This window comes from Piliocolobus tephrosceles, chromosome 8, assembly GCF_002776525.5.
Source record: "Piliocolobus tephrosceles isolate RC106 chromosome 8, ASM277652v3, whole genome shotgun sequence".
NCBI classification, from domain to species: Eukaryota; Metazoa; Chordata; class Mammalia; order Primates; family Cercopithecidae; genus Piliocolobus; species Piliocolobus tephrosceles.
This window is the reverse complement of record NC_045441.1, coordinates 84,428,578-84,440,658: the sequence shown is the minus strand read 5'-3', so window position 1 is coordinate 84,440,658 and position 12,081 is coordinate 84,428,578. Positions and strand designations below refer to the sequence as shown.

The following is a 12,081-nucleotide window of genomic DNA, read 5'->3' as shown; positions in this document are numbered from 1 at the left end:
TGGTAGAACCAGTGTAGAAAACAGGTTAGGAGTTGCTTAAACTCTAAACATGTAACTACCACATGACTCAGCAACTGTATTCCCTAATGCATTTTTCCCAGAGTAAGTGAATGTTTGTAGCAGCTTTATTCAAAATAGCCAAAATCTGGAAAAAAACTCTGAAAACAAACTGTATTATATCTGCACTATGAAATAATCTATATCATGAGCAATAAAAAGGAACAGATGATTGACACATGCAACAAACTGGATGAATCACCAGGTAATTATGCTATGTAAAAAATGCCAACCCCAAAAGGTCATATATGATTCCATTTATATAACATTCTTGAAATGACAAAATTACATAAATGAAGAACAGATTAGAGGTTGCGAGGACTTAAGGAGTTGGTGAGAAAACAAGGGAAATGGGTGTGGCTCTAAAAAAGGAAACAGGAAGAATCCTTGTAATGATGAAGTTATTCTTTATTTTAATTGGATCAATCAATGTCAAAATCCTTGTGGTGACACTGTATTAGTTTTGTAAGATGGTACCACTGGGGGAAACTAAGAAAAGGGTACATGAAATCTGTCTGTATATATTTTTTTAATTTTATATTATTTCAAAATAAAAATGGTTAGTTTTTTAAAAAGTTACCTCCCCCTTTTTTACAGAAAACCATGAACCTATGAAAAGGTTAACAAAGGGTTAAAAAGCAAAGAAGTAGTTCCCTGTTCTCAGTTTAATATGATTCTTCACCCTTTTGCAATTAGAAAAATCTTTCACATATAAGATTAAATAGAAAATATACTGTGATTCTAAATAATATAATCACCTTACCAATGTTCCCTGGAAATTTCCTGGCTTCTTATACCACAGTTTGTTGCCTCCCTCTTCACAGACACATAGATGATCCATGAGTCCATTACTATATACAAAACATTTTCCTAGCAAAGAAGATTCCAACAGCCAACAATTACCTCACATAATCTTTATTATTTTTACAGATGAACAAATTGACATCACAATGAGGAAACTAGAAAATTATGAAAAGAGAAAGAATCTTGAAAAAGATAAATAACCATCTCTACTTTTTAGGATGAAACAGACATAATTAATTTGATTTGCTTAATGCTACTGCAATGCATTCTAAACTCAGAGTTGTTAAAAGTAACTGCAAATTAGTACTTTATGTTTTCACAACTGTAGTAAGAAAATGGCTGGGCACAGTGGCTCACGGCTGTAATCCCAGCACTTTGGGAGGCCAAGGTCAGGGGACCGCTTGAGGCCAGGAGTTTGATTTCAGCCTGGGCTACACAGTGAGCCTCCAACTCTAAAAAAAATTTTTTAAAAATAGCTGGGTGTGGTGGCACATGCCTGTAGTCGCAGTTACTCGGGAGACTGAAGTGGGAAGATTACCTGAGCCTAGGAGTTCAAGGTTGCAGTGAGCTAGGATTACACTACTGCACTCCAGCCTGGGTCGGGTGACAGACTAAGACCCACTCTCAAAAAAAAAAAGTACACAAATAACTTCTTTTAAGTTTTTAAGTTATCTGAGGGAATGAAGAAAGAAGATAAAAGAGGAAAACCCATTTAGAGAAGAGAACATGGACACAAATCTTCTCTATTTGTCCAGAAGAAAAATCTGTGGTATGCAAGGGAAATTCAGACAAAAATACAATTTTTAAAAAAATATCATTCTCAACGTACATAATGCCATGCTTTGTCTCTTTTTCTGTATCTGTACTGCTCAGTCTAGCCATTTGTCACATTTGACCTAATGTAGTAACAACTTTCTCTAATACCAACTTCTTCCCACCTACTGGACTAAACTGTTGCCAAAATTGTCTTCTCTGCCCAACAGTATATAAAAATATGAAGCTGTGAATTTTGTAATACTTAAGTCTGAGTGTTGCCTTCTGCTTTTATGGTTTTAACGTATAGGAAATTACCTTTTTAGTTAGCCTCTTCCTACAATCTACTCTTTCATTCATCTAAAATATCAGGGTTGTTCATTCCCTCTCACTGCTCTGTATTCAACACAGTGGCTTTATATCTGAGCCAATTTTCTCACAGTCCAAACAGTGTGTTTTCTGCCACTTAAAATGTGGTTGCAATGCTATTATCTTTATAAACCTATAAAATGCTAAGGAATTGCTAATCTTGCCTATCTTACAAAACACATCATTATTTGTCTCAAATTCTACATAAACCACTATCCAGAAATTAACCAAGCTATCTGATAAAATAATACATTTCCAATCACTATATTCAAGCAATAGTTGTATGATGGTCATGAATGCTCTAACATGGGCACAACTTTTGGACACGGGAGTAAGCTAGATTCTAAGGTCCCTCACAAATATAATTCTGTTCTTACCTCTGAGGCACATCTACAAATACATAACCATCCTTTGCTTTACTTAGTAGGTCCATACAAATGTTATATATTTATTTTTTGCCTACAACTCATCACGTACAACTAAATGGTGAAAACAAAAATGTTTTTCATGAGGGTAAGAGGCATCTATTTTAATAAATTAGCAAATGAATATTATGCAAACAAAAATAAACACAGGAACATTTAAAAATCAAACATAACATTTTTAGGGCAATTAGTACACGTACCTTTGGGGAGTGGGTTGTTTTGGGCTTGGAGTCTAATTTTAACAACATCCAGGGGTGTCACTATTGAAGATATATAAGTTTCAATTAGCAAGTGGTATCTGTAAATTGGATAGATGTTTTACAAAGAACATAAAATACACTGATTCATACTTTTCCTCATGGCTATATAATGGGTGAGCTTATTTATCTTAAAGTAGTCTTGAATGTAACATTCTAATTTTTTTGCCCTTTAATTTTGCTAATCAGTGAAAGACAGACTACTTCTCTCATGAGTACTAACTGCTATTTGTAATATTCCTACAACTATCATTCCATTAGCAATAAAGTTGGTATTTATAAGAAAGTATGCTTTCTAATGGAAGAAGTAAAAGTTCCAAAAGTCTTTGAGAATAACTTTGTGTAAGTAATCAACAGTCAAATGATATTAGTCTTCCTAATCTGTCAAATTTACCTGTATCAAATAAGTGGTACAGATAATAAAAATTTGAGTAAACTGGCCATAAAACATCTTTAGCACTAAATTATGTTATTCCATTTGGGCATAGCACAGCAAAGGAAAATAGTTTTAATATGCATGCTATATTTCATCCAAGTAGAAACAAATGCCAAATAATGGTTCTAAGAAAAGTTTTCCTCATCTTGAGAATGACAATAATCATATTAGATGATCTCTATGACCTTTATAACTCAAATTCTGACCTGAAAATACATCAAAATACATCATAAGCAATTAATTTATTTGTTCTAATCATTTGTTATTTGTATAAACTACCCAACTTAAAAATCATTAAAATGCTAAACTATCACCTAACTACGTCATTTGGCTACATCTACAAGAAGCTGACTGTAAGAAACAGAAAACTGTGATCCAGAGAAATTTAAGAAATTCCGTTAGTGCAAAGTAAAGATTATTTGTAATTGTTGCTAACATAAATTGCTAAAATTCTATATATTCATATGCTAATATTTTATTCCATCTTCTTGTTTTCTATTATAAAAAGCGAGAATCAGAAAAGTTTAATGTTGATAGGGACCCAAAAGAAATCCCAGTATAAGTCCCTAATTTACAGATGAAATAATGAAGTTCAAATAAAAGTTAGATTTCACCTTCAGAATGGCAAAGCAAGGACTAAAAATTCAAGTCTCTTGAATCTCTGTCCAGGGTTGTTTTCATATAATAATATGATGAAACATTCATGGATCATAAATGATAGTATGTGTTGTGGGAAGTCAGGGACCCTGAACGGATGGCCTGGCTGGAGCTATGGCAGAGGAACATAAATTCTGAAGATTTCATGGGCATTTACCAGCTCCCAAATAATACTTTCATAATTTCTTATGCCTTTCTTAATCTCTTAATCCTGTTATCTTCATAAGCTGAGGAGGTACGTCACCTCAGGGTCACTACGATAATTATGTTAACTGTACAAATTGATTGTAAAACATGTGTGTTTGAACAACATGAAATCAGTGCACCTTGAAAAAGAACAGAATAACAGTGATTTTAGGGAACAAGGGAAGTCAACCATAAGGTCTGACTGCCTGCAGGGTTGGGCAAAATAGAGCCATATTTTTCTTCTTACAGACAGCCTATAAATGGATGTGCAAGTAGGGAAGACATCAGTAAATTCTTTTCCTAGCAAGGAATATTAATAATTAACACCCTGGGGAAGGAATGTATTCCTGGGGGGAGGTCTATAAACGGCCGCTCTGGGAGTGTCTGTCTTATGTGGTTGAGATGAGGACTGAAATACACCCTGGTTGCCTGCAGTACCCTCAGGCTTACTAGGATTGGGACACTCCACCCTGGTAAATTTGAGGTTAGACTGGTTCTCTGCTCTCGAACCCTGTTTTCTGCTATTTAAGATGTTTATCAAGACAATATGTGCACCGCTGAAAATAGACCCTTATCAGTAATTCTGCTTTTGCCCTTTGCCTTGTGATCTTTGCTGGACCCTTCTCAGGAGTTTGTGATTTTGCCCTTGTCCTGTTTCCTCAGAAGCATGTGATTGTTCTCCTTTTTGCCTTTGAAGTATGTGATCTTGTGACCTACTCCCTGTTCTTGCACCCCCTCCCCTTTTGAAATCCTTAATAAAACTTGCTGGTTTTGTGGCTCAGGTGGGCATCACGGTCCACCGATACGTGATGTCACCCCTGGAGTCCCAGCTGTAAAATTCCTCTTTGTATGCTTTCTCTTTATTTCTCAGCCAGCTAACACTTACGGAAAATAGAAACAACCTACATTGAAACACTGATACTAAAACTCAAATGGAAGCACTGATTCATTCAAAGTTACATAATCTACATCAGTAACATAATTTTACCTATTAGTGACGTCAGTATAGCTCCAGTACATGAGGCAAGCATTTGTTGAAGAGGTGTCACTTTGATAATCTCTTGTCCTCTTGTTTCAGGATCCATATTTTTAACTAATTAAATACGAACCTGTTAAACAAAAAGAAAATATAAAATTAGAGCACGTCCTCTGATACTTCAAAAATGATAATGTCCTTCAGCTAAGCTGGGTGAGCAGCATCACATTAGTAAGACAACTAAGAGAGAATTAACCAAACAGATACAGACCACATAATAGAATGAAAGCAGTTGACCAGTAAGTCTCAGAGTCAGTGAACTTAGCCTCATAAACACTACTAAGAAACCCTCCCCAGTAGAGTACAGAGGTATCAGCAAATACAGCCCTTTATTATACACCAGTAGTTGTTGTACAGATGTAAAATAAAAACACATGACCTTAATAAGTTTTATCTTACAAAAATTTAAGGAGAAAAGCGACATAAAAACATTAAAAAGTCTTAAAAAGTCAGATAATACAAAACAGTATAAAAATAACTTATGAACTTACTATTCAGAAATAATCACTGGCCAGGCACGGTGACTCACGCCTGTAACTCCAGCAATTTGGGGAGTCGAGGCGGGCCGATCATAAGGTCGGGAGATCAAGACCAACCTGGCTAACATGGTGAAATCCCGTCTCTACTAAAAATACAAAAAATTAGCTGGGCGTCTGTAGTCCCAGCTATTTGGGAGGCTGAGGCAGAAGAATGGTGTGAACCTGGGAGGCAGAGCTTGCAGTGAGCCAAGATCGTGCCACTGCACTCCAGCCTGGGCGACAGAGCAAGACTCTGTCTCACAAAAATAGTAATAATAATCACCAGCAACATTAATGTCATCTTTCCAAATGTCTACGCACATACACACATATATATGTATATGTCTATACACACACATTACATCTAACTAAATACTGTATATTAATCAAACACATGTACACTTACGTGTCTGTGTACATACAGCTTTTCTGAAAAACAGGTTAATACTATTTTGCTTGTCTAGTAGCCTACTTTAACAAAAATATATTATAGACATTGTGTCAATAAAAACAGATTTACATTTTTATTGCTTGCACAGTAGTTAATTAGTTTCAGATTGTTAGATACCAGGTTGTTGCCAATTTCCAAACCATAAAATATTCTGCTATAATATTCTTATACATACATATATATCTTTTTGTAACCTTCCTACAATTACTCTAGGAAAAAAAGTAAGATTGATGGGATAAGCTATTTTAAAACTTGATACACGGCCAGGTGTGGTGGCTCACACCTGTAATCCCAGCACTTTGGGAGGCCAAGACAGGCGGATCACCTGAGGTCGGGAGTTCGAGACAAGCCTGGCCAACATGGTGAAACCAAGTCTCTACTAAAATTACAAAACATTAGCCAGGCATGGTGGTGCAAACCTGTAGTCCCAGCTACTTGGGGAACTGAGGCGTGAGAATCCTTTAACCCAGGAGGCAGAAGTTGCAGTGAGCCAAGATCACATTACTGCACTCCAGGCTAGGTGACAGGAGACTCCGTGTCAAAAACAAAACAACAACAACAAAAAAAAAACTTCATACAAATTGCCATGATGCTTTCCAGAAAGCTTGGATCAATTTATACTTCTACTGGCAATATGAGAGTTCCTACTTATGCATGACTTATCAAATTCTCTGTCAAATTACGTATCATTTTTTTCTGAACCATTCAGAAGTAGGCTGCATACATCATGTCCCTTCACCATAAATACGTCAAAATATTATCTTATAAAATCACAATACAATTATCAAATTCAGAAAACAATTTTGAACAGTACTCTACAGTTCATATTCCAATTTTGTCAATAATATCAATAATGTCTTTTATAAAAATAAATGGTAATTTTATTGTTTCTTTAGACTTTTATTATCTACCTACCTGGTTTGAGTCTTTTCTTCAACTCTATGCTCCAATATTGTATTGTCTGTAACATCAGTAGCCAAAAACCTATAATTAAAAGAAAGTAACTGTCTTATCTTTTCACCCAGGAAAAGGATAATAAATCTAAAAGAAAGGAGTACATAAAAACTTCAATACAAAAACCAACAAATATTCATTAAAGGCTTTCTACTATTTGCTCTGAGGAATATAAAGAGCACTCCAAAAAGGCAAGCATTAGTTATAGAAGCATTTTCACAAAAACCTCATGTTACTCTAGTTAATATACTCTGCTTTAAAAACAAATAAGCAAATGACTCCAGAGCCCAAACACAGTAATCAATCTTACCATCATTTACAGTAGAACAACCAGATTTTGTAACACAAAATTAAAGGTCCAGCATCATCTATGAAGGTTTTTCTTTGGGAGGGGAGTGTAAGAGGGGGAACCTCTAATCTGAATTGAAACAAGCAACAAGCTTTAGATGTAACTTCCAAGTCACAGGAAATTCACCAACTAGTGTAACAAAGTAATGGATGCCACATAACAGTAGAAGTTGTACTCTTTTAGCTTACAGGACTATTGTCTTGATTTCTCCAAGTCAAAGGTGGGAAAAAAGGTGGCAGGGGAGATTAAAGGAATCTTGAAAGAGTCAACCACCAAAAGAACCCTGGTTGAAACAAATTTTTCCAGTTTGAAGGTAACTAGTGATATCTGAACATGGTCTGGTATTAGATAATACTAATTTGATATTAGATAATATTTCAGAAATCTTGTTTATTTTGTATGTAGAAATAATCTTTTAAGAGATTCATTCTAAATTATCAAGGACCATAATGTTCTAATAGCTGTAGTTTACAAAACTTCAAAAACATAAATATACTAAAATGTTAATGATTTAACATTATATATATAATGTATATATAACATATATCATAAATATTTCATTGTTCTGTATTTTTCTGTATATGTGAAAATATGTATAATAAAAATATTTTAGTTCCTGAAACTTATGTAGAATCTTCAAGTCTAGGGAACATTATATTTGTAACATTCATTTAAATGAGCTCCTTTAAGTGGAAAAATAATATACGTATGTTAGAATACAGGTATACTTCTCCTCCAGAACGGTAAAACGGCCCACAGTACTTTATTGTTTGACACTGATGCCAGCAAGGTTGACAACTTGAATATGTGCACATGAAAGTAAATCCAGAAAACTTTATTACGTTTTTAGCCATTATAATGTAAGGAAACAAGTCAGAAATTTAGATACAACTCTTTAGAATATGAAATTGTTTCATAACATATATACTATTTTAGAAAAATAAGTTACATCAATTATCTCCTAAAATCATGTTACCTAATTATAATGAGAACTGAAAAATGAGTCTCCTTTTCAATTTATTACAAAAATAATGAAAAAAATGCAAAACTCTACTCCCAGAGACTTGGGAGTACACGTAGAAAATGTGAGAAGTGATTATCAGTGAACTACCTAGAACTCATAATGTATTCAACATTGCTTTAAACTCCCTACAGTTTTACCAACTTACCTATCTTTTTTCTTTGCCACTTTCTATTCTCCTATGTGCAGACACTGTCCCTTTTTCAGGGAGGACACATTCTAGTGGGATAAATCACTCTAACAAAATATCTCTTGGCTTTCCTATAATAGTAGAACATCTCATCAACAAACGTTCTGCAAGAACAGTTTTCCTCCCTCAACTCCCTGCAAAATTCCTCTTTTCTATACCTTTTCTGCTTCTGTATGCTACTGAAGTAACCATTAATAATTTATTCTAACTAGCCAACGTGGTCTTCAAGTGTAAATGGGAAGCATTCTCCAACATGAAAAACCCATGAGCCCTTCTTAAGAAACATGTTACTTAATAACAAAATTCACTTAACCAAGAGATTAATGATGAACATTTAGTAAAAGGATTAAAGTAACTTACATTTAAGCTAAAAGACAGAAAAGTATCTCCTCAGTATCATCAGAATTTTTAATTTTTTCAAAACAAATATGTGTTAAATGCTATCTTATAATCTTGATTTACCTTCTGCATTAGTCTGTTTTCATACTACTGATAAAGACATACCCAAGACTGGGCAATTAACAAATAAAATAGTTTTAATGAACTCACAGTTTCACATGCCTGGGGAGGTCTCACAATCATGGCAGAAGGTAAAAGGCACATCTCACACGGCGGCAGAGAAGGTAAGAGAATTTGTGCAGGGGAACTCCCCTTTATAAAACTATCAGATCTCATGAGAAATATTCACTATCACAAGAATAGAACGGGAAGGGCTCACCCCCATGATTCAATTACCTCCCACCAGGTCTCTCCCACAACATGTAGGGACTGTGGCAACTACACTTCAAGATGAGATCTGGGTGGGGACACAGCCAAACTGTATCACCTTCCCCTGGCTAATAAAGATGCTTAACATTTCTTCACATTTTTATCAGTAGTATATATTGCCTCTTCTGTAGTATGTCCATTTACATCTTTTACCTACTTTGATGTTAAGGCATGTATACTTTCCTTACTGTTTTGAGGAATCCTTTATTCCATTTAAAAAAAGAATACTCAGGAATGCATGATATGGTTTGGTTGTCTCTCCACCCAAATCTCATCTTAAATTGTAGTTTCCCTAAATCCCCATGTCATGAGAGGGAACAAGTGAGAGGTAATTTAATCATGATGTTCTTGTGATAGTGGGTTCTCACAAGATCTGATGGTTTTATAAGGGACTTTTCCCCCTTTTGTTTGGCACTTCTCCTTGCTGCCACCATGTGAAGGACATATGTGCTTCCTCTTCTACTATAATTGTAAGTTTACTGATGCCTCCCCAGCCACACTGAACTGTGAGTAAATTAAACCACTTTCCTTTATAAATGACCCAGTTTCAGGTATGTCTTTATTAGCAGTGTGAGAATGGACTAATACATTTATTTATTTTTATTGATACATACTAGATGTACATGTTTTGGGAGTACATATGATAATCTAATATATTAATATAGTCTGTCAAGATCAAATCAGGGTAATTGGGATATCCATCACTTTAAACATTTATCTTTTATTTATGTTAGGAACATTTGAATTATCTTCCAGTTATTTTGAAATGTGTAACAGATTATTAACTATGCTTACTCTACCAATTGATCAAACACCAGGTCTTATTTCTTCTATCTAACTGAAATTTGTACTCATTCATCAACTTCTCTTCCCAGTTTCCTTCCCCAAAACCTTTCTGGCCTCTGGTAATTACCAATCTACTTTTAATCTTCATGAGATCCACTTTTTTAGCTCCACATATGACTAAGAACATGTGATATTTGTCTTTCTCTCTCTGGCTTATTTCAATTAACATAAGGATTTCTAGGACTTCCAGGTTCATCCACGTTGTCACAAGTGACAGAATTTCATTCTCCTTTTACAAATGTTATGTAAATGTCAGTTAGGCCTGTGTAGTTTAACTCCAGTGTTTCCTTGTTGGTATTATGTCTGAATGATCTGTCCATTACTGAGTGTGTTACTGAAGCTCCCCACTAATACTGAATTGCAGTCTCTCTCTCCCTTTACGACTATTTAAAAAATTTAATTGATATGTACTAGGTACATCTATATTCAAGGTGGATGTGATAATTTAATACATTCATATAATTTATAAAGTCAAATCAGTGTAATTGGGATATCCAGCACCTTAAATGTTATTTATGTTAGAAACATGTGAATTATTCTCTTCTAGCTATTTTGAAATACACAACAGATTAATGTAAACTATATCCACCATAGTCATCTATCAAAAAAATGTGGTCTTCTTTTACCAAACTGTTCGCTTTAGATCTATTAATGTTTGCTTTATATATTGGGGTGTTCTCGCATTGGTTACATAAATATTTATAATTGTTGTATCATCTTGCTTAATTGACCCCTTTATCATTTTATAGTGACTTTGACTCTTTTTACAGTCTTTGACTAGTAGTCTATTTTACATAAGCACAGCTACTCCAGATTCTTTTTGGTTTCCACTTGCATAAATGAAATACCTTTCTCCATCCCTTCGTTTTCAAATTGTGTCTTTATAGATTAAGTGAGTTTTTTGTAGACAGTATATGTTGGGTCTTGGTTTTCTTAATCCATTTAGCCATTTTGTGTCTTTAAACTGAGAACTGAATCTATTTTATTCTGTATTAGTACTAACAGCTTACCACTGCCATTTTGTTTCTTTAACGGCTGTTTTCTAACTTGTCTCCTCTTCTTTTCTCCCATTCTTACTGTTTTCCTTCGTGGCTAAGTGATTTTCTTTGTTAGCATGTTTTGATTTGTTGATTTTTTCTTTTCTTTCTTTCTTTTTTTTTTTTTGAGACAAGGTCCTGCTCTGGTGCCCAAGCTGGAGTGCAGTGGCAGGATCACAGCTAACTGCAACCTCAAGCTGCTGGGCTCAGGCAATCCTACTGCCTTAGCCTCTTGAAGACCTAGGGGACTATAGCCATGAGCCATCACTACCGGTCTAACACATTGCTCGTTATTTTTAGTGTATCTACAATAATTTTGCATTGTGGTTAACATGAATTTTAAAAATCATCTTGTAAATACATTATTTTTAAAAAATGAAAACTTATTTTAGATAAAGAATAGAAACAAAGAGAAAACTAAAAAAAAAAAAAAAGCTCTACACTTTAATTACATCCTGCACACATTCTGACTTCTTGTCTTAATTTACATATTCTTATATTCTTTATCTCTCAACAGGCTGCAGTAGCTATTACAGTTTTTGATAGATTTTTCTCTTATGCTTCATACTAGAGTTATGAGTGAATTGCACACCACAATTTCAGCATTAGAATATTCTTGGGAGGCCAGGTACAGTGGCTGAGGCTTGTAATCCCAGCACTTTGGGAGGCCAAGGCAGGCGGATCACTTAAGGCCACAAGTTCGAGACCTGCCTGGCCAAGAGGACAAAACCCCAACTCTGTTAATAAAAATAAAAATTAGCAAGGTGCAGTGGTGCATGCCTGTAGTTCCAGCTACTCAGCAGGCTGAGGCAGAACTGCTTGAACCCGGGAGGCAGAGGTTGCAGTGACCTGAAATCACGCCACTGCACTCCAGTTTGGGCAACACAGTGAGACTCTGTCTTGGGGGAAAAAAAAAAAGAATATTCTTGGAATCTATGCACAGTGATTCATGCCTGTAATCCCAGCA

The 12,081-nt window shown here is 34.9% G+C and overlaps 1 protein-coding gene across 6 annotated transcripts in view; it reads right to left on the bottom strand.

Annotated features, from left to right (window-relative positions):
- The window catches only part of SLC25A40 (solute carrier family 25 member 40), a 54,942-nt gene that overhangs the window by 19,114 nt on the left and 23,747 nt on the right, over window positions 1-12,081 (bottom strand). For all 6 annotated transcript variants that reach the window (XR_002734622.3, XM_023226569.3, XM_023226567.3 and 3 more), the window contains 4 exons: window positions 6,865-6,933; window positions 4,933-5,053; window positions 2,609-2,668; window positions 821-927 (listed from right to left, as the gene is read on the bottom strand). Coding sequence is in view for 5 of the 6 variants with exons in the window: in XM_023226569.3 (XP_023082337.1) it covers window positions 821-927; window positions 2,609-2,668; window positions 4,933-5,029 (264 nt within the window). In the remaining variant the exon portion in view is untranslated. The remainder of the gene's footprint in view (window positions 1-820; window positions 928-2,608; window positions 2,669-4,932; window positions 5,054-6,864; window positions 6,934-12,081) is intronic.